Genomic DNA, 23,874 nt, shown 5'->3' on the forward strand with positions numbered 1-23,874 from the left:
AGACAAAGTCTCACTCTGTCGCCCAAACTAGAGTACAGTGCTGCAATCGCGGATCACTGCAACTTCTGCCTCCCAGGTTCAAGTGATTCTCATGCCTCAGCCTCCCAAGTAATGGGACTACAGGTAGGTGTGCGCTGGCCAGCTAATTTTTGTACTTTTAGTAGAGACAGGGTTTCACCGTGTTGGCCAGGTTGGTCTCAAACTCCTGGCCTCAACAGATCCACCCACCCCGGCCTCCCAAAGTGCTGGGATTACAGGTATGAGCCACCACGCTTGGCCTCTTTACTTTTTGCATTTCTATTCAATGGCTCTTCTATTGAAAATAAAACTATAGAAAAGAATGTCATAAATGTCGTAGGTGTAAGTGATACCATAAGCAAAACAGACCTACCTTCTGCGTATCAATATCTTGTCTCATGATTCGCATATCTTCATTTATCTTTTCTTTGTGTTTCTCGCATTCACTTAGCTGAGCTATTACTTTATTAAGTTCAGTTTCTTTTTGCTACGAAAAAGAAAATTCTTTAAGCACATGAAATAAAAATATAATCAAATAAATATTTTTAAGTTTTAAATTACCTTCTTATAGTCGTCTTTCCCATCTTGAATATAATTTTCAATGTCTTTCATATAACCATGAATATTTTTAACCTTCTCTTTAATATCATTCAGCTGTAGAAAAATATTTATTAAATTTACACTGGTTGTACTTAAGGGCATGTAACAGAAGAGCTTAGTAAAACACCGGCTTTGAAGTTATGAACCTTGGGTTCCAGTTTCCACCACTACCGAATTTTATGATCTCAGACAAGTCCCTTTATCACCCATAGGAATGAATGAATTAGTCTCAATTCTTAATTTCTATTTTAGATCAAGCAGCAAAATAATTTATGTCTAATCCTTGTTCTAACAAGAATTTCTAATGTAAAAAGTATACCATGAAACTGAAAATACTATTTATCATGCTATTTAATTTCAGGTAAAATAATAGTGTCCAACATAATGCTACAAACATAACTTTAATATAGATATTTGATAAGTAAATATATAAATGAAATCTTACTTTATCCTGTGCTATTTTGTTGCTTGTATTTTTTTTGTCGATTAATTCTTCTTTTTCTTGCTGGAACTTTTCCAATGTTGTTTCCAAAGGGCTTACCTGCTCTTTAGCATCCTAAAAATATAAAAAAGATGAAGTCTTTTTTTTGAGACAGAGTTTCGCTCTTGTTACCCAGGCTGGAGTGCAATGGCGCGATCTCGGCTCAGCGCAACCTCCGCCTCCTGGGCTCAAGCCATTCTCCTGCCTCAGCCTGCCGAGTAGCTGGGATTACAGGCACGCGCCAGCATGCCCAGCTAATTTTTGTATTTTTGGTAGAGACGGGGTTTCACCATGTTGACCAGGACGGTCTTGATCTCTTGACCTCGTGATCCACCCGCCTCGGCCTCCCAAAGTGCTGGGATTATAGGCGTGAGCCACCGCGCCCGGCCCGCGATGAAGTCTTATATAATATTCCATTATCTTATTTTAGGTGTCAGACTTCACAGTCTTAATAAAAGCACTTTCTATGTGCCAGGCTGTAAAAGTCAACTCATTTGCTCCTTTCAATGACCCTATGAGGAAAGAACCATTATTTTCAGCCCTATATTTCAAACAAGCAAACAGATACAAAGAATGACTTGTCCAGGGTCACAACAGCCCATAAATGAAACAGTCAAGATATTAAACCAGTCCAGCTCCAGAGTTCACCCTCTTAACCACTACGCATGCTATCCTGCCTCAATCACTAATGTTAATCTTAATCTAGGCTGTGTGCTCCCAATTATATTAGCGTGTGGCTTTAAGTATGAGTTTTCATGATTTTATAGCTCATGACACTTCTGCATGATCAAAGAATAGGAAAGCTCATTCAGTCCGGACTCTTCTTTTAGAGATAAAAATATGATGGTAAAAACACTTTTGTTCTTAGGCTTAGCCTGATAAGGATATGCAGATATTTAATGGTAATAAAAGCATACTGTTACACTAATATTGGTGTCTCCTCATCTATTCTGGAAGGAAGGGGGCTTTCAAGTAATTAACTATTTTGCCAAACAGAGGTCCCCATTATTTAGCCTTGTAACACTATACAACATAGTTATATGATAACCACAGTTCAAAACAATGATCCTCAAGCACTTTAAGATTCTGAAGTATTGAGTGAATCGACAGATGTGGATACAATTATTATTACTTCAATATAGGTCTGTTTTATCATACTGGGAAGTGGTATGGTGTATTAGGAAGTCAAATGCCTTCACTATCAGAAGATCTATCTGAAAATCAACTCCGCTTCCTATTAGCTACATGAACTTAGGCACTCATGGGACATTTATAAATCTCAATTTCTTTTTCTATAAAGAGATTTTGTCATCATCTTAATAGGGTTGCTGAGGCACTGGATGGTTTAATGTCCAAGTGCTTTATAAACAGCAAAAAATTATAAACATCCAAGCAGTACTATTTTATGTCATATTCTGAGCCTCTGGTATTGTCATCCAGAATAATTTAAGAAATAAAAATGTATAGTAATGATTCCATAATATACTTAGTGCTTATTGAATGAGTATACATAATTATGTAAACCTAGGTAAGATTGTTTCTAAAACTGTTTATAACTGGTTTACTCTTAGATGTGATTAATCTATATGAGGTAAGTCAAATGCATTCCAGGGGCAACCGAGTGCCTGCTCACTGTATTGATAAGGATTCTGAGACCACATCTGGAATCAAATGGAAAGAGTGCTATCACTGAGAGTGTCTGCCATAGATAAAGGATCTGTAGACAAGACAAACCAGCAGGAATCCTTATACAGAGTTAATCAACCACCACCTGACCACCTCCAATAACATTCACTACTTAACCAGGCAGCCAGTTCTTCCTTATTATGGCAAACTCCTTCTTCCAGAAATCTTTACTTATTAGTACAAGTTCTATTACTTAGGAACCACACAAAGAATTATTATGCCATTTTCATTTGAACCTCACAATAGCTATAGTTCTGGTCATTACACTAACAAAGAGCATTTCATATATTTTAGTTTTAAAAACAAACATAGGCTGCGTGAGGTGATGTATGCCTGTAATTTTGGGAGGCCAAGGCTGCATTGCTTGAGGCCAAGAGTTCAAGACCAGCCTGAACAACATAGTGAGACCCTGTCTCTACAAATAATTTTAAAATTAGCCTGGCATGGTTGGGGTGTGCCTGTAGTCCCACCTACTTGAGAGGCTGATGCAGGAGGATTGGTTGAGGCCAGGAGGTCGAGGCTGCAGTAAGCTGTGACTGTGCCACTGCACTCCAGCTTGGGAGACAGAGCAAGACTCTATCTCTAAAAAATAAGAATAAGGCCGGGTGTGGCGGCTCACACCTGTAATCCCAGCACTTTGCCAGGCCAAGGTAGGCAGATCATCTGAGGTCAGGAGTTCAAGACCAGCCTGGCCAATGGCAAAATCCCATCTTTACTTAAAGTGCAAAAATTAGGCAGGCATGGTGGCGCACGCCTGTAATCCCAGCTACTCGGAAGGCTGAGGTAGGAGAATTGCTTGAACCCAGGAGATGGAGGTTGCAATGAGCTAAGATTGTGCTACTGCACTCCAGCCTGGGAGACAAGTGAGACTCTGTCTCAAAAAATAAAAATAACATAAAAATCAAAAAATAAATTAATTTTACAAAAAAACATGTATGGATATTCTTACCTTTATCTCTCTGTACAAAGACTGAACTTCAGTGGATAATTCCACAGTCTGCTCCTCCAATTGCTGACGACGTTGCAAATTAGTGGATATCTGAAGTTTCTCAGATTTTAGCTCATTTGTTGTACTTTTTAGATGCTGAATCTGTTCCTGCTGGTCCTGTATAAGCTTACGATTCAATTCAATCTTACTAGAAACTACACAAAAACATATTAACATGATAATTAACGTAAGGTTATAGAAAATACTATTTGTATCATCCCTCCCATTTTTATCAGTCTATGGAATCCACAAATACTGAGTTTACATGGGCCCCACTCACTGCAACAAAAATATAACAAGAACCCTGCTAGCTCCCAAATCTGCTTGATGTTCCCTTCTGGCCACTCACAGGGAAAGCTCACAGAGCAGGTATGATTGAGAAAGAATACAGCTCATGGCCAGGCACAGAGGCTCATGCTTGTAATTCCAGCACTTTGGGAGACCGAGGCAGGTGGATCATCTGAAGTCAGGAGTTCGAGACCAGCCTGACCAACACGGTGAAACCTCGTCTCTATTAAAAAAAATACAAAAATTAGCTAGGTGTGGTGGTAAGTGCCTGTACTCCCAGCTACTCAGGAGGCTGAGGCAGAAGAATCACTTGAACCCAGGAGGCGGAGATTGCAGTGAGCCAAGATCGCACCACAGCACTCCTGCCTGAGCAATAAGAGTGAAACTCCATCTTAAAAAAAAGATGACGATGACGATGACAGCTCATTTGATACTCTCCTATTCAAAATCTGTTGTGCAAAGTAACAGAACAAAGAGAAGTGATGCTTTTCAGAAAAAAAGAGTGAATATACAATGCTCTGGAAAGAACTTCCTTGTCCATGTAACAGTTACACAATTTACTGTAAAAAGCATGTGCTAGCAATGTCAAAGTCTTCATGGGTACATAAGGACATATGCTATATTACCTGTATCTAACTTGTGTTGTTTTTCTTGTTTTTCCTGGTTTACTTGCTGAACAGTTCGATCTAAGTTTATTCCTTGTAGCTTAGCTGCTTGTTGTGCGATTTTTCTTTCAACATCTTTAAGTTCCATCTTAAGAATATAAGAAAATTATTTCCTTTAATAAACGTATTGATTATTCAAAATCTTTAAAAAATAATTGCTATGGCCAGGTGCGGTGGCTTAGCACTTTAGGAAGGCAAGGTGAGTGGATCACAAGGTCAGGAGATCGAGACCATCCTGGCTGGCCAACATGGTAAACCCCATCTCTACTAAAAATACAAAACTTAGCCAGGCATGGCAGCCCGTAATCCCAGATACTCAGGAAGCTTGAGGCAGGAGAATCACTTGAACCCAGGTGGCGGAGGTTGCAGTAAGCCGAGATTGCACCCCTGCACTCCAGCCTCACGACAGAGCTAGACTCCGTTTAAAAAATAAACAAATAAAAATTAATTGCTATTGGATGGGTGCAGTGGCTCACACCTGTAATCCTAGCACTTTGGGAGGCCAAGGCAGGTGGATCACGAGGTCAGGAGTTCAAGACCAGTCTGAACAACATGGTGAAACATCTCTACTAAAAATACAAAACAAAAAAATTAGCCAGGTGTGGTGGGTGCCTGTAATCCCAGCTACTCAGGAGGCTGAGGCAGGAGAATTGGTTGAACCCAGAAGGTGGAGGTCGCAGTAAGCCAAGATTGCACCACTGTACTCCAGCCTGGGCGACAGAGTGAGATTCCGTCTCAAAAAAAAAAAAATTGCTATTATCATTTATTTTTTAAATCTACTTATAAACCATTTCCAGATACAATTTTAGCAAAGTTTAATAGGATAAAAGTGAAATTAATTCTTAGCAGTTCAAATGAGGTAAACAAAAGGAAGGTGACTAAAAATGAAAAACAAAAAGAATTGTCTCAATTTTTATATTTATGAATTTAAAAATTTAAACCCAGGGATGTAAACTAAGCACTTGCTCCCTGAGGGTATCTGAAATTCAGGATGGGGAATTCTAAACACAACCTATACCTGAATACCAGCTACTATTTTTAACTCTCACACTTCAAATTCAAGCTACCATGGAACAAGTTTTATTCTGCCTTAAACTACAATAAACTTACCTGGAACCTCTCCATAATTGTAACATCTGTCAGGCACATTTTAGCACTTTCTTCTTCAGGCATTATTGTACCCAAGAGTGTTTCTTGTTCTTCTATGTCGTTCTTTAGGCGCTGTATGTCTCTATTGACATTCTGCAGTTTGTTTCTTAATTCTGGTATTTCCTTCTCCTTCAAATCAATTACGCTTTGCCTTAATAGAAAACACAATTAAAAATAAAGTATCTGATGTTTCTCACAGTTAGACTGAGGTTATGTATTTTTAGGAAGAATACCACAGAAGTGACTTTGTGTTCTTGTCAGGGCATCATATCAGTGGGTACAGAATTATGCTATCAATGTCTTATTACCGGTGATGTTAATCCTTATTCATTTGGTTTAGGTGGTGTCGGCCAGGTTTCTCCACTGTAAAGTTACTATTTTGCTCTTTGTAATTAATAAGTATCTGAGGAGAGAAATCTTAAGACTATGTAAATATCTTGTTTCTCCTCAAATTTCTGCCTACTGATTTTAGTATCTACTGATAGATCTTGCTTGCAATAATTATTACTGTGGTATTTGTCAAACTAAGAACTATTCTACTAATTAACTGGTCATATTCACTGTAAGTGTTAAGGTCATGAAAGATAAAGACAGATTGTTACAGACTGCAGGACCCTAAGGAGAAATGATAACTAGATGCTATGTGGGATCCTGCATGGAACCCTGAAACAGAAAAGGCACTGGTGGGAAAACTGCTGAAATACGATAGGGTCTGTAATTTAGTTAGTAGCATTATACCAACGTTAATCCTGATTTTGATAACTGTATTATAATACAGTACATAAACTGTTAACATCAGGAGAAGCCAGGTGAGGGATATATGTAAATAATCTTTACTATTTTTATAATTTTTCTAAAAGCCTAAAATTGTTTCAAAATAATTTTTTTTTTTAATTACAAGGAAAAAGGAAAGAAGCCAGACACTAAGTCAAATGCTACATAAGTTTAAGGAACAAAATGTCAACCCATTTTTACTAGTACTCACTACTTTAGCTAATGAAATTACTGCCTCTATGGCAGGTACTAACAATAATTTTTGCTGATGCCTCTGAAGCAATAAAATGTAATCAATCTTTTAAAAAAATTTACTTCAGAAATATTCCAAGTTCTTATTTAAAATTATACTATATTAATATGGCAAGTTAAAGCAGTATAATAAATTAAACTGGTCTCTAATGGGAGTCTTATAATAAACTAAAAGAATAACCAGAAACTTGAGGGTTAGCTCTTAAATACTGTTATTACTTAATGATTTTTTTTATAATGCAAACTATGACCAAGGAATGCCAACCTGAACCAACCTGTGGCAACAGACCTATAGTTTTTTATACCACAGAAATAGGAGGTATTCTTCTTTCATACATGAGTATAATAAATATGAAGGATGCAGATTATGAGTAATTCCATGCCAATGTTACCTCTTAAACACTGTAGTCACAAATCAGTAATGTGCCCAATATCTAAAAAGTGACACTGCTATGACAGCCTAATGATGGCCAAGCATTTATTAAACTGGGGACATCTCTGTGAAGAACTATAGGTATATATACAATTTTAACTCTATTTTTACATTTTCATACACACAAAATCTTTCATCAGTATGGTCCAGGTTTTGGTGCCCTCTTTTTTGATGATTACATAAGATGTTAAAAGACGCATTCTGGCCAAGTGCAGTGGCTCACGCCTGTAATCCCAGCACTATGGGCCGAGGCTGGTGACGACCTCAGATCAGGAGTTCAAGACCAGCCTGGCCAACATGGTGAAACCCTGTCTCTACTAAAAATACAAAAAATTAGCTGGGCATGGTGAAGGTCGCCTGTAATCCCAGCTATATGGGAGGCTGAGGCAAGAGAATCGCTTGAACCAGAGAGGCGGAGGTTGCAGTCAGCTGAGATTGCGCCATTGCACTCCAGCCTCGGTAACAAGAGCGAAACTCTGTCTCAAAAAGAAGTGTTCTAAGAAAAAGCAGAGAAACTTCCCTAGAGAATGGACTAGTGAGACCTATTAGGGTGCTCTGGGTTTGTTTGTTTTTTTATGACATTTTATTTTTGATTTTCAAGAGAATTTTTCTTAAGGTTCACAAGGCTTTAAAAAATTATTTCAATAGATAAATCATAATTGTATACATTTATAGGGTATGATGTGATGTTTTGATATATGTACACAATGTACAATGATTAAATCAAGGTGACTTAACATATCTATTACCTTGTTTACCTATCTTTTTTTATAGACAGACATTTAAAATTTACTCTTTGGAATTTTTTTCTTCAGAAACTCAGTTCACCTATTTTTTGAACAGCATACCTTTTCTAAGGAGATTGTGTGTAAAAAGACCCACACAGATATGATACTGAAAAAACCTCTGGGAGAAATGGGTGGAGGGAATACTAAATGAGTTATTTAAATGAGATGCTATATTAAATGAATCTGAGTCAGTACTAGACAAAATGATAAACAGGTACATTTTCAGCTGAGATCTCATTCATGATGTTAGTTTCATATTAGGTATTGGTGAATTTGAGGCTTTAAATGAAAATATTTTTCCCAAAGAAGATAAGCAAGAAACGGCTCCCTACTACCTCTCTGAGCTCATCTTCCACAACTTTTCCCTTGGACCTTCAGGTCAAATATGTCTCAGAGATTTTGTACTGCCTGGAATACTCTTCTTCTGGACAACTGCATGACTGGCTCCCTCACTTCTGTCAAGTTTCCACTCCAATGCCACCTTCATCAAGTCTCCTCGTACCACCCTTCAGCTACTCCCTATTCCCTTAACTTGTATTTTTCTCAATGCCCCTGATCATTCCCTGGTGTACATTTACTTATTTGTTATCCATTTCCTCCCTACTGGGATATAAACTCCATAAGGGCAGGGACTTTGTCTGTTTTGTTTACTGCTGTAATACCTGCACTCCAGCAGACTGCCTATATTAGCTACATGAACAGACAGTTCTCATGGTAGTGCTGGCCATCAAGGGCATATTCTAAAGGTAAAAAAGCAAATGGCACACAGATAAATTTAATCTTGTCACTTTACCACTCTTCACCAATACCAGTAACCTTCCACTTAGGTGACTATCATAAATAGACCTCCACAATGTCTCTGAAAGTAACCCCAGGGGATATCTGAGAGTAGTGTCCTAACCAGAGGTGGAAGGAAGCTTAATGATCATGTAAGTCAAGCCCCTCACTTTATGTGGGGGATACTAAGGCCCAGATGGGTTAAGTAACATCCCTAAGGTCACCCAGCAGAGCTGAAATTAGAAATCAACCTGACTACACTCCTAGGCAATTGCTTCCCCATATTTAAAAAAAAAAAAAAAAAAAAAAGTCCTCTTGGTTGGGCATGGTGGCTTATGCCTGTAATCCTAGCACTTTGGGAGGCAGAGGAAGGAGAATTGCTTAAGCCTAGGAGTTAGAGGCTTCAGTGAGCTATAATCAATCACATCACTACACTCCAGCCTGGGCGACAGAAGCAAGATCCTGTCTCTAAATAAATTAAGTCCTCTTAATTCATTATTGACCTTTCATTTGTAGATTTTTTTAAACTTAAAAAAAAAAAAATATGTGTTTTATAATGTTATTTCCTACTACTGAAAGAAGACTTCCTCTCTCATTTGTCCCAAACTCATCCTTCTCCAGCTTTCCAGGATGGCCCACTGACATTCCGTTAGAGCCTGCTAAACAAACAGGGATTCATCATTTGCCTGCTCTTTGGGTTTTCAAGTTTTGGTTCCTTTATGAAAATGGTTTCCGCACACATGTGTCCTCACTTAGCAGCCCTGCCAGCATCTTGGTCCATTTTTAGTGCTTCCTCTAGGCCTTTTCTAGCTTCAGGTTCTCTTAAAATGTGTGGTAACCAGACATTTACCTGGCTAACGTAGCCAGGTACGTAACCTCGCTGGGCCCAGTCATCCCATGAAACCATGAAAAGTTAATCACTGTGAGACAGTTTTGAGGAGGTTTGTTACACAGCAATAAATAACAGGAATAGATACTACAGTTCTCATTCATTTAGCAAATAGTTATCAAAGTTAAAATATACAATATACAAATGTGTGGCTACCTACTCTGTAGGTAACCAGAATGACACACAGTAGCTGCTGCAGATATAAGGTTATGCAGATTCAAGTCCGCCGTAAGTACCGATACTCTTCCCATCAAGAGATAGAGTGTTCTCCTTCACTGAATCTTGGCAGTCTCTGTGACTACTCTGACCAACAGAAAATGAAGTGTCCTAGGCCTTAAAGGACTTGCAGCTTCTACTTTCTGTTCTTGGAATACTTACTCTTGGGATACTCTGCTTAGTAACCCAGTCACTATGCTGCCAAAAGCCCAAGACACATGCAAAGGCCATATGAAGATGTCCTGTTTGACAGCCCCAGCTAAGCTCCCAGACAACAGTCAGTCAGCATCAGTGTCAGCCATGTGAGCCATCAAAAACATCCAGCCCAGTTACGCTTTGAGATGACTGCAGCCAACACCTGACTGCAATCATAAGACCCCCCAAGTCAGAGCCCACTAGCTGAGCCCAGTCATACCACAGAACCATGAAAAATTAATTATCATGAGACAGTTTTGAGGAGGTTTGTTACACAGCAATAAATAGTTGGAACAGACACTACAGTTCTCATTCATTCAGCAAATAGTTATCAAAGTTACAACATACAAGGAAATGTGGAGATACAACAATGCCCCTTACTCTTAGAAGGTGAACTGTGACAGCTAGGGTCCTAAAGTAATACCGTGTTAATTTCTGCCACTTATTGTATAACAGTCTAACACACAACTAAGCTCACGTTTCCTCTATGTGTACTTTCTACCAATTTCAAATTTTATTCATTTGATCTTTTTCTTTTCAAGATACTACCTTATTCCTCTCCTTCCTTTTTATTCTCAAACTACTGCCTCTGTCTCCTCATCTCTGTGGCCCCAATAAATCTGGTTTTCATCCTTGATGCTTTTATTCCTTAACTATTGTTGCATAACCAAGTATCCCAAAACTTAGCTTAAAATAACAGCACTTATTATTTCTCAGAGATATGAGGATCAGGAGATACATTTTTGACTCAGGGTCTCGCATGAAGTTGCAATCGAGCTGTCGGCCAGGACTGCAGTCATCTTAAGGCTTGACTGCTACAAAGTCTGCTTCCAAACTCACTTGCTCAAAGGCCTCAGGTTCTTGCCATATGGCTTCTCCAGAGGGCTGCTTGGAACATAGCAGCTAGCTTCTCTCAGATGGGAGAGAGAGTGGGTAACAGAGGGGAGGAGGAGGGGGAGAGCGAGCCAGCACACACGAGTGAGGGTACATGCGTATATGAGACGAGCACAGAAGCCGCCACAGTACCTTAAATAACCTAATGTTGGAAAGGCCATGCTATCCTTCTGCCCTGTTTTATCAGTTATACAGACCAATCCTGCAACGGCATGAGAGGGGACTATACAAGAGAATGAATACCAAGAGGCAGAGATTACTAGGGACCATCTTAGAAGTTAGCTGCCACAAACTCCATCTTCTTAGGCCTTTCTTTCTCCTTTTCCTGAAACAACTCCTTGGTTCTCCAGGATAATCACTTTCACTCTCCTAGTTTTTCTGCTTCCTGAGCTCTTCTCAGTCTATTTCAGACAATATATTAACTATTAGATTCATTTTCCTAAAATACATCTTTCATTGAATCCCTTAGGTTGGCTCCTCATCACCTATCAGAAGGAGTTATAACTAGGCCTGAACATAATATAGCCCTATTTCCCCAATGTACAGGACTCAATCCCTATAAGTAATTCCCCAGCCCCCAGATAACATTTCTACTGCAGCATAGGTCATATTCCTCTTCCCTTTGCACCATGTTCTGATTTCTGTCCCCTCTCAGTTGAGATGAACAACCCTTTCCAGGCCTTATATTCCTCTTCCTGCCTCATTTTCAAAATACTTATCTCCTTCTGTATCCATTGGCTTCTCCCGTCTTAACTAACACATTGGTTTAAATCATTTTTTTAAGCATTTTATTAAGCCTAGCTTTCTAAATGATGAATTCTGAGAGCTTGTCTCCTTAATGGGACCATTAGCTCCTGGAGGGTCATGTCTTAGGTCTCTGGGACTAGCCTTGTTCTCTATGTTCTGGGAGACACTAAGGCAATCATCACATACTTCCTGACTTGACTTTTATTTGTAAACAGAACATAACATGAATTTCTTGTACAAGTGAGGGAAAATATAAACTGAAAATCACCTATGATTCATTCTTTCTGAAAGTGGAAAAGACATTAAAAATATAGTTTAAAATCCGTCTTTTGGGAGAACTTTTCAGTACTTAAATTATTTTGCTGGGTTCAGAAAGTGACATATCAACAAACAGTCCTAAATCTGTCAAAATCTACATCCGCAAGCTAAGTCTTGGGAATTAAACAAACATACAAAAGAACAAAAAAACTACCTCATAGTTTAAGAAATAAGCTTACCGGCCATGCACGGTGCTCATGACTATGATCCCAGCACTTTGCGAGGCCAGGAGTTCGAGATCAGCCTGGCCAATGTGGTGAAACCCCATCTCTACTAAAAATTACAAAAATTAGCTGGGCGTGGTGATGCATGCCTGTAATCCCAGCTACTCAGGAGGCTGAGGCATGGGAATCACTTGAACCTGGGAGGTGGAGGTTGCAATGAGCCTAGATCATGCCACAGGCACTCTGCCTCATAAACAAAAAAAGAAAAGAAAAGAAATAAGCTTACCTTTAAACAAAATAATTGACTCTTCTTATCATATAAATGACATAAGACAGGGCATAGTAGCTCAGAAGCTCAGAGTCCTTACTGAGTACCTACCAACTGCCCAGGCATGAGATGGGCATCTTTTACAGTGTGCTGCTACATGTTCAGTGAAGGTAAATCCCTATTCTTACCTCATGGGCACAAGTCCCAGCATTTCATCACGCCGCTTTTCCTTTTTCTTTAGCTCTGATTCTGTTGACTTGAGTTTATCTGGAGCAAGCCGCAGCTTAGACTGCAAATCACTGATGACTTCTTGTAATTCAGCCTCTGTCTGAAAAACTCTCTGACAAACGGGACAACATGACTGGTTTTCATCTGTTAGCTGAGTAATGAATTGGGAGTAAACTGCTGTGGCTCCGGCCAGCATGGCTGTTTTAAGAAAATAAATTATATCACCAAGGAGAAAAACATAAAATACAGTATTGCCAATATGGTCTTTTTCTATAAATAGATAATTCTTGCTTTATAAACATATTATAAAAGAAATAAAAATCCTGATACTTAAAATTCTGATGCTGTCTTCTAAAGAGCACAATACATTCAGATTTGTATAAATATTTTTTGGTAACACATTTTAAGTATAATAAAATGTCTACTGAGAGCTTTCTATGGGCCAGGCACTATTCTAAGGGCTTTACAACTATAATCTCATTCACTCTCCAATACCACAAGGTGGTGGGTAGTTGTATCATCATTTTACAAAAGATGAAACACAGGAAGGTTTCAATAACTTGCCTAAAGTCACACAATGAGTAAGTTGCAGAGCCAGGACTGAAATCTAAGCCAGTTAGCTCCATACCAGGTTTTAAATTTCCCATCCTTAACAGTTACCTGTGAATGAAAATTCAAAGATGTCAAAGTATCCTGATAATATAAAGTAGGTAACTTACCTCGCTGTTTTGATGATTTTTCAATTTCCTCTTTAAGCCTGTCTAAATCACTGTCAAAATCCTGGCTACCACAAACATCAAACAGCTTGTCTTCGTAACTGGACAACTGCTCTTCCTTCCTTTTTAGTTCATTATTTATATGATTTTTATTCTGCTCAGCTGAAGCTAGTTCCTTGCTAAAAAATAAAAACAAATAGGGATTTTCATTTTAAAACAGGAGAAATGAGTTTGAAAGTTTGAGTAGGCAAACACAAGACAAATTCTGCCAACAATTATTTGATATGACCAAATAATTTTTTTTGGAAGTTGAGGGACTAGTCCGCTTCTGCCTTAACTCTCCCCCTAGGAAACTGACTCACCTGCCAATCCTGCTCATGGGCCTGCTCCCAGAAAAATGTACACAGAATTCTGCCTGGTTTCTGGGGGTTCTTTGATCCCTGGTTAAGCCTCAGCAAGATGCCTGCTGGGACTACTGGATAGGAAGAAAACAGAGAACATTCCCCTAATTCCCTTTAGTCCTTTCACAAATACGACTTCCTTACTCTCCTGTAAATACTGTTTTTCTGTATCCTCCCCCTCCTTATTGCTGTCACCCACTTGCCGCCTCATCAGTCATTCCCTCTCATTCATCAAAGATTTTGCTTACTAGTACAATTTATCTCCACTTTAATTTAACCCTTTTTTTTTTTGAGATGGAATTTTGCTCTGTCACCCAGGCTGGAGAGAAGTGGCAATTGTAAAATAAACTCATTCTAACTTGATCTCGGCTCACTGCAGCCTTCGCCTCCCAGGATCCAACAATTCTGTCTCAGCCTCCTGGGCAGCTGGGACTACAGGCATGCACCACTACACCCAGATAATTTTTGTATTTTTAGTAGAGATGGGGTTTCATCATGTTGGCCAGGCTGGTCTCAAACTCCTGACCCCAGGTGATCCATCTGCCTCGGCCTCCCAAAGTGCTAAGATTACAGGCATGAGCCACTGCACCCAGCCTCCACTTTAACTCTTAAACATCATTCTAGCCAACCTTAGTATTCATACATAACAGGGTTTTTCAATTTGCAGGTTTTGACGCACTAGCTAGCCATGTAATTAATTTAATGTATTGTATTCAGCATATTTTTTTAAATGAAACAAAACAGATTGTAATATACTGGAGTAGACTATATGCACACGTACTACTTTCAGAAATTTGTTTCAGATAAATGTGTGTGACTGCACACATACTTCTTCATCATGACTACCCATCATGAGTCACCATAAAATTTTGGGAAAAAGTAACGAATACAAATGATACTTTCATTATCCTAGACTCTACTGAGAACTTCTCATCAAGATCACCAGTGACCTAATTGCCAAGTACAGTTTTCATCTTACTCTACCTCTAGGTAGCACCAAACACTGTTGACCTTCTCCTTGAAGAGTATTTTCCCAAGGCTCCCAGATACCACCACTATCTGGCTCTCACCCTGGTTCCCAGGGCACATCCCAGATTCCTTCACTTGCTCCTCTTCCTTGGCCTGCTAACATTTTAAATGTTGGTGCTTCCCGGGAATCTAACTGTAACCCTTTCTTCTCTTGCATAACTCTTGTCAAGGTGACATGCTAACGACTTTGAATATGCTTTACATAGCAACAACTCCAATCTCCTGAATTTCAAACTCCAATAATCTATTCCCTCACAGACACTTCCACAGGAAACACAGATTAAATGTCACCAAAGCCAAGTCCACTATTTTCCTCAAAAATCTGTGTGGAATTTTAGACCCTCTTATTCAACCACCACCCAAGGTTAACATCTGAGAAACAGGATCACTTTTTATAATAGATTACTCATAGAAATGAAAAGATAATTTTTACATTTTAATCTTCATGGGTCTACCAATTTTCAAGGGACAGGAGGCACAAATTACTATCCATTACCATTTTACTTAATTTGTGAAATATGAGGGGTCTTCAAAATGTTCATGGAAAAATGTGTATTATGAAAAAACTATACATAAAGTTCAAACGGTTTTGCACTGAAAAACACTCATTCTAATTTGTTATAACATGTCTGAATAGGATCCAGTTTGAGGCACTAACAAGGCTAAGACATTAGTTTGAAAAGAGCCCCAGTTAGAGCTAAAACAAAAACTAATTGGCTAACACAAGAACAAACATCAAATTTATGGTGAGGCGTGGGTGGGTGGAAGAATGGTGAAATCACTGATACTTTACAAAAAGTTTATGAGGACAATGCCCCAAAGAAACCAGCAGTTTACAAATGGATAACTCAGTTTAAGAAGGGATAAGACAATGTTAAAGATGAAGCCCATAGTGGCATACTATCTACATCAATTTGTGAGGAAAGATTTCATCCTGTTCATGCCCCAACCGAAGATCAATGATTAAGAGCAGAAACAATAGCCAACACCATAGACACCTCAAATGATTCAGGTTACACAATTCTGACTGAAAAACTAAAGTTGAGTACTTGATAGATGCCAAAACCACTACTTCCAGATCAGCTGCAGATAATAGCAGAGCTTTCAATGGAGAGTCTCAACAAGTGGGATCAAGATCCTGAAGCATCTCTTCAAAGAGTTGCAACAGAAGATGAAATGTGGCTTTACCAGTACAATCCTGAAGACAAGGCAGAATAAAAGCAATGGCTACCAAGAAGCTGAAGTGGTCCAGACAAGAGCAAAGGTCATGGCAATAGTTTTTTGGGATGCTCAAGGCATTTTGCTTGTTGACTTTCTGGAGGGCCAAAGAATGGAACAACTGCTTATTATGAGAGTGTTCTAGGAAAGCTAGCTAAAGCATTAGCAGAAAAATCCCAGGAAAGCTTCACCAGAGAGTCCTTCTCCACCACAACAATGTTCCTACTCATTCTTCTCATCAAACAAAGGCCATTTGCAAGAGTTTCTATGGGAAATCATTAGGCATCCACCTTACAGTCCTGATTTGGCTCCTCCTGTCTTCTAGTTTCTTAATCTTAAAAAATCTTCGAAAGGCACTCATTTTTATGCTAATAAAGTAAAAAAGATGACACCAACATGGTTAAATTCCCAGGACCCTCAGTTCTTCAGAACTGAACTAAATGGCTGCTATCATCACTTAGAAGTGTCCTGAATTTAATGGAGCTTATGTTGAGAAATACAGCTTATTATTTTTCATTTTTATCTTTTAATTTCATTTTTCCATGAACTTTCTGAAGTCTCCTTATATACAAGAACTAAAGTCTATCAATAAAACATACCATTTCATGACAATAAATGCTTTTAAAACATTTAAACAAGTAAGCATGAAATAAGAGATTTTTATTGCATCTCCAAATATTGCAACTTACTTCAACTTGGCAAGTCTGTCCCTGGTCTGATTAATTTCTTTTGATTTGCTATGTAGCCAGTCTTCAAGCTGTTTTTTGTTGGGAAAATATCCCAACAGTGAGGTTAATTCATCACTGTGCCTAGATTTTATTTTTCTGATTTGTTCATCTTTGTCAGCCTATAAGTACAAAACACCTTTTAAAAATAAAGTCTAATGTCTCCACATTACATCAAGAACAAAAATAAATTCTAGATTGACTAAAGTTCTAAGCTTAAATCTATAAAAGTATGAAAATAAAATATGAAATTTCTTAAAGTCTTCAAGTGGGGATGGCCTTTCTAGCCCCTTAGAGTACCATGTCTAAAGATATAAAATTTTAAAAATTCTGTATGTTAAAAGTTAACAGCAATGTGTATGTGTGTGTATATATATACATATATATAATTCTGTATTAACTTTTTGTAATTAAACAGTAACTTTTAAGCTTGAAAGTCTATTTTATAGAGTACTAAGCTCACTTAGCCTCTAAAATATGAAGTAAATACCAACTTAATACCTTATAGTCTATAACTTATGAATTCAAGGTAAGCTATTTTAAATACCAGGCAGTAAAATTAGAACAAAAAGAAAAATCATACTTTGTCTTTGGTCAGCATCTCCATCTGGGTTCGTGTTGTTGTATGATGGTTTAACTGCTCCATCTCCTGGTCAAGTTTACGCAGGGTCCTGTCTAGGTCTGCTTTTTCATTTTGAAGGTTTATTACTTCCATTTTTAGAGTTTCTACATTGCTGTTTTTCTCAGCCTTGCTTAAATCACGTTCCTAGTCAATAATTCAAATAAATGCAAAGGTGTATTTATTTTGTGTAAGAATTAAAATGACAAAGGTGTATATATTTTGTGCAAGAATAAAATAATGACAAAGTGTATTAGAAATTAACTACTCTTCAGAAATATTACTTTTTATATCCAACAAGAGAAAAAAACACAAGGCACTATACATGCTTTACGGTAAATCTTACTAAAGTGAACTTGCTAGGTTATAATGGTAGAGAATTAGTAAGTAAACCTAGAAGGGCCAAACAGAAAAGTGAGAATTAGTGAAAAATTAGGAAACATATATCTATGTATATAGATTAGTAAGTCCTCAGTCAACAATTAAATATTTATTAAGTCCCCATGCAATTCACCATATTGCCTGATATGTACAAACTATAAAAATAGTGTGATGTGGTCCCCGACCAGTGTCTCTTCACCCCAAGACAACACTGTGATAAAATGCTAAACTGACAAAAATGTATGCTACAATGGTGACTTAGGAAACAACAAAAAAAATGTTTACACAGATAATCAAGATTGGTTTTATCAGATTTGCCAGGCTTTAGAATGCTTACTTTGGTGATAAAGATGTGAAGAAAGAGAACAGACTAGAAGTGAGAAAGAAAATTTGGAAATACTTGAAAAGTTTGGCTAAGAAAGCTTTTACCACAGAAAAAGTAATAATACAGCAAAAATCATATAGAATTACAATGTGTGTGACTTACAGAAAAAATACTTGCTTTTTAAAAAGTTTGGCTTTTTCTTTTTTTTCTTTTTTTGAGATGGAGTCTCACTCTGTCACTTAGACTGGACTTCAGTGGCATGATCTCAGCTTACTGCAACCTCTGCCTCCCAGGTTCAAGTGATTCTCCTGCCTCAGACTCCCAAGTAGCTGGGACTACAGGTATGCGCCACCATGCCCAGCTAATTTTTGCATTTTTAGTAGAGAAGGGGTTTCACCATGTTGACCAGGCTGATCTTGAACTCCTGACCTCAGGTGATCTTGGCCTCCCAAAGTGCTGGGATTACAGGCGTGAGCTACTGTGCCCGGCCTGGTAAGTGTTCTTAACCAAGGTGCTCATAAGAATCACCTAGTTGTGTTGTGTTTTGAACATACATCTCTATGCGCCACTCTCAGAGATTTTGATTTGGAAGGTCTGAAGCTTTAAGGTCTAAGAACAGTATCTTTTAAAGCTCCCTATGTGATTCTAATTTTCAATCTACCAGGTTGTAGAACCAGACTCAGAAGATCAAGATATTCAGATGAATCCATTTTACATAAGAACAAGACAAGTTGATGTTTTTATTAAAATGCCATAATCTTAGGATTAAAAATAGACAAAATACTTCTAAATGTCTTATAGCTTAAAATTATTAGATTATTCAAACAATATCTTACAGCTTTTATGAGCTCCTGGTCCAGTTCAAGAATCCGGTCTGAAGATCCTTCCAACTGCTGTAATTCATACTTCACGTTTTTTAGCTCATTCTGCTTCTTACTTAGGATTTCTGATTTTAACTCAATTATTCTTCCCAGTCCAGTTTTCTTATCTCTTATCTCATCTATCTGTTTTTGTTTCAGAGTCTCTTTTTCTACAAAGTCATTCTAAATATATATGTAAAGAATGAGCATTAACAATTTAATAAACAATTTAAGAAAAAGGTTTTTAATTGCAAAAGGAATATATGTACACTGAATACAAAATATTAAAAAGTACAGTCATGCATTGCTCAGCAGGGATATATTCCAAGAATGCATCATTGGGCAATTTTATCATTGTGTGAATATCAGAATGTGTTTACATAAGCCTACATGGTATAGCTTACTACACATAGACTATATGGTATAAGCCTATTGTTTCCAGGCTACAAACCTATACAGCGTATGGCTGTGCTGAATACTCTGGCAATTGTAACACGATGATAAATATTTACCTATCTAAACATATCTAAACACAGAAAACATACAGTGAAATACAATATTATAATTTTACTGGACCAATGTCAAATATGTGGTCCATCACCAACCAAAACATGTGGTACAAGACTATAGTTTAACAACTGTCAAAACCATTACCCAGAGATAATCATTAACTGTGAGCAAATGCTTTCTTTGCAATTAGCTTTCAAAAAATTTTTACTTAAAACCAAATAAAAAATGTAGGTCTACATTTTCTTCATATTTGTATTCTTATACACTTTAGAACATTTGCTTCAATAAAGGTTTTTCTGCCATGGAGATTCTATCCTAACACTAATCTAAAATATGCCAAAATAGGGTCCAACCAAAAATTAAAACAATTCAAGTAGAGAATCTGATGCAAACAAAGTAACAAACACTGTATTTCAAAATACTTGCCATCAGTTGGTTGGCAGTTTTTGTTTCCCTTTCTTGTCTCTCTTTCACAAGGATGTGAAAGTTTTTAATCTGTCTTTCACTGAATGGTCCACGCTCAAAGCCATCCAATTCTAGTTGTGTTGCCAAAGACTGAATTAATGAATCTCTAGCTCGGATATGCTCTTGATGGCGATCTGCTTGTAGCTGTAGACGACCTTTAAAAAAAATCCAATAATTTTTTTTTCAACTGGTGCTTAAAAAGTTGAGATAGTTGTAGATTCACAAGTTATAAAAAATAATGCAGGCCAGGTATGGTGGCTCACGTCTGTTTTTTTTTGTTGTTGTTTTGTTTTTGAGACGGAGTCTTGCTCTGTCCAGGCTGGAGCAGAGTAGCACAATCTCTGCTCACTGCAACCTCTGCTTCCTGGGTTCAAGTGATTCTTCCGCCTCAGCCTTCCGAGTAGCTGGGACTACAGGCACATGCCACCACACCTGGCTAATTTTTAGTAGAGATGGGGTTTCACCATGTTGGCCAGGACGGTCTTGATCTCTTGATCTTGTGATCTGCCCGCCTCGGCCTCCCAAAGCGCTGGGATTACAGGTGTGAATGGTGGCTCATGCCTGTAATGCCAGCACTTTGAGAGGCCAAGGCAGGAGGATCACTTGAGGTTGGGAGTTTGAGACTAGCCTGACCAATATGGTGAAACCCCATCTCTACCAAAAATACAAAAATTAGCCGAGCTGTGGTGGCGCGCGCCTGTAATCTCAGCTACTCAGAAGGCTAAGGCGGGAGAATCACTTGAACCTGAGAGGCGTATGTTGCAGTGAGCCAAGGTCACACCACTGCACTCCAGCCGGGGTGACAGAGGGAGACCCCATTTCAAAAAAAAAAAAAAAATGTAGTGTGATCTCTTATACATTTTGCACAGTTTTCCCCAATGATAACATTCTGCAAAACTTCAATATAATATCACAACCAGGATATTGATGTTGATGTAATTCATCAATCTTATTCAAATTTCTCCTATTTTATTTGTATCCCTGTGTATGTGTATGTATTAAGTTCTATATGATTTCATTACCTGTGAAGATTCATATATCCACTATGGCAGTCAAGTTACTGAATAGTTCCAACACTATAAGAACCCTCTCTTTGTTCTAATCATAACCATACCCATCTCCCTCCTGACCCTTCTTTTACCCAGTCTCCCTGGCAACCACTCATTTCTCCACTATTTCTAAAATTCTGACATTACAATAGTGTTATATAAATGGAAACATACTGTGTATAACCTTTTAAGATTGGCTTTTCAGTCAGCGTAAGTTCTTGGAGATTCTTCATTCATACAGAAAATGTAAAATATGATAGTAGGAAAACAGACCAAATAAAAATTCTGTCCTACCCTGTTCAACAAGCAGCTCTGATTTTTCTTGATTGAGAAGCCTAGATTCTTTATTTAATTTTTCCAGTTCACGCTGACAGTCTACCAACTTCCTTTCTTTCTCCCTTACTGTCCTCTGGTGATTGTGATATAAGTCATTTAGTTGCTCATCAGTCCCTTGAAAAACCTGTGTAACACCAAAATAAAAAGCTTTAATGTACAAACATAAGAAAATAGGATCACTCTGAGGTACGAAATATGAACCAAACCTTATTCTATACCCTTCATTTTAACATATACATAGAAGTAATACAAAGATCAAGATCTGTATTTGTTTTTTTCCCAACGTGGATGGCAAAATGGATTCAGATAAAATTCATTACATTAATCCCAAAATTCTGAAGTAGAACAAAATTCTACCACCACAAACCTTTTCCATTTTCTGTTCCAGTTCACTATTATCTTTCTCCATTTGCTTCTTTCGGCTCTCCAAGGCTTTAATTTCATTGTCAAGTCTCATTATTTTAGAGAGATTATGTTCAATTTCTTTTAGACGATTCTGAAAATAAAGAAACACTACATAAATAAAACTCACTATAGCTTACATGCCTGATAGATGAAGACAAATAAGATACTCCAGGTCCAGGCATGTAGTAAAAGTGATCTCATTTAATGCTAACAATAACACTGTAAAGCAGGCCTAGAAAAACTGAAGCTCAGAGACATTAAGTAACTTGTCCAAGTCCTCACAGCTAGTAGACAGAAGCAGGAATTTAAATTACAATTCTAACTCCAAACACCACGCCCTGTCCTCAACATGTCCCACAAAAGTCATTCATTCATTGGGCATTTAGAGTTACAATATGTAAAGCGCACATTTTAAGAATGTAACTATTTAATGTATTTTTTTTTAAGTCAGTACTACTGAGAGGGCTAGAAACTCATAGTGAGTTACCAGTGTACTCTGAGCCTGTAGGTAAATTTACATAAAGAGTATACTTTAATCCAAAGCTTGCTCAACCACAGAGGACTCTGAGCAAGTAAAGTACAACAAATGAGCTCAGTGACCTGCTCTGAGGCTAGCTTCCAGAGAGAGCTGGTTGCCTCATCTCCTAGGAATACTGGGATCTGGTTCGGGGCATTCTCTTACTGGTTGATGCTAGGGATATTCTTTCAGTATTTGCCTCTATGATTCCAAAGCTGATCAACTCTTCTTCTAAGACATTTTTAGAACCTAATTTTATTATTATTTTAAATGCAGAGACAGGGTCTTGCATTGTTGCCCTGACTGGAGTGCAGTGGCTATTCACAGTTACAATAACAGTGTAATACAACTTGAACTCCTGGGCTCAAGTGTTCCTCCCACCTCAGCCTCCAAGTAGCTGAGACTATAAGTATGTACCACCATGCCCAGGAGAACCTAATTTTAAACTAACATATTAAGTTACTGGAATGCTTAGCTAGCAATTGCAAACTTTCATAACTGCACCAAAATGCATCCTCAACTTTAAAACAGTTTATTAAAATTATACTAATAGTATACCTTAGGATTTGTATATGAATGTAAATGGCTTAAAAACAAGAATTTTGTTTACTTTGTTCCCTAAGGTATCCCCAGAACATGCAATAGGTGTTCAATGTTAGCTAAATAAAAGAGAGATTTGGAATAAATAATTTTACCAAGAACAACAGTCACAGGTATCACTGATTGAAGGCCTGCTATGTTCTAAATATTGTATTAGATGCTGCTATAAATTCTCTCTAATCCTCACAAAACTATATACTAAGCAGGAGACTCAAACAACTTAACTGACTTGTAGAAAATCATATAGTTAAGATTGGGAGATAAGATGATAATGATAAGATTAGGAGGCAGTGTATCACTACTAGACTGTGGATGCTAGAAGTGGACATTTAAATGTGAGAAAGTAAACATCAGCATTTACCTTATGTCACATTAAGAATCTGATATGAAGCATATACTTAATTTTAAGAACCCGAACTATATAACTTTTAGAGGAAAACACTGATGAATATTTTTGTGACACTGCGTCAGACTTCTCTAAATATGAAACGAAAAACATAAACCATAAGAGAAAAAAGTTGATAAACTGTACCCCATCAGAATTTAAAATGCCTGTCCTCTGAAAGGCAGATAAGAAAATATCTGCAAAATAAGTATCTGATAAAGGGCTTGTATCCAGAACATAGAACTCTCTGACTGGCGCTGTAGCTCACACCTATAATCTCAACACTTTGGGACACTGAGGCAGGTGGATCACTTGAGCCCTGGTGAGACCTTGCTTCTACAAAAAAATCAAAAAACATTAGCCGGGTGTGGTGGTGTGTGCCTCTAGTCCCAGCTACTCAGGAGGCTGAGATGGAAGGATCACTTGAGCCTGGGAGGCAGAGGCTGCAGCGAGCCAAGATTGCACCATTGCACTCAGGCCTGGGTGAAAGAGTGACAGACACCCTGTCTAAAAAC

General features: G+C 37.9%; 1 protein-coding gene across 1 annotated transcript in view; it reads right to left on the minus strand.

The window, feature by feature from the left end:
* RAD50 (RAD50 double strand break repair protein) overlaps positions 1-23,874 on the minus strand; it is an 89,924-nt gene that overhangs the window by 33,143 nt on the left and 32,907 nt on the right. The window contains exons 6-19 of the mRNA XM_017532451.2: positions 21,820-21,948; positions 21,411-21,576; positions 20,029-20,222; positions 19,069-19,275; positions 17,491-17,673; positions 16,872-17,029; positions 13,538-13,713; positions 12,779-13,016; positions 5,837-6,026; positions 4,688-4,814; positions 3,735-3,928; positions 1,064-1,174; positions 580-672; positions 392-505 (exon numbers count right to left, since the gene is read on the minus strand). Coding sequence (XP_017387940.1) covers positions 392-505; positions 580-672; positions 1,064-1,174; positions 3,735-3,928; positions 4,688-4,814; positions 5,837-6,026; positions 12,779-13,016; positions 13,538-13,713; positions 16,872-17,029; positions 17,491-17,673; positions 19,069-19,275; positions 20,029-20,222; positions 21,411-21,576; positions 21,820-21,948 — 2,280 coding nt within the window. The remainder of the gene's footprint in view (positions 1-391; positions 506-579; positions 673-1,063; positions 1,175-3,734; positions 3,929-4,687; positions 4,815-5,836; positions 6,027-12,778; positions 13,017-13,537; positions 13,714-16,871; positions 17,030-17,490; positions 17,674-19,068; positions 19,276-20,028; positions 20,223-21,410; positions 21,577-21,819; positions 21,949-23,874) is intronic.

The sequence above is a fragment of the Cebus imitator genome, unplaced genomic scaffold (assembly GCF_001604975.1).
Source record: "Cebus imitator isolate Cc_AM_T3 unplaced genomic scaffold, Cebus_imitator-1.0 Scaffold76, whole genome shotgun sequence".
Classification (NCBI taxonomy): Eukaryota; Metazoa; Chordata; class Mammalia; order Primates; family Cebidae; genus Cebus; species Cebus imitator.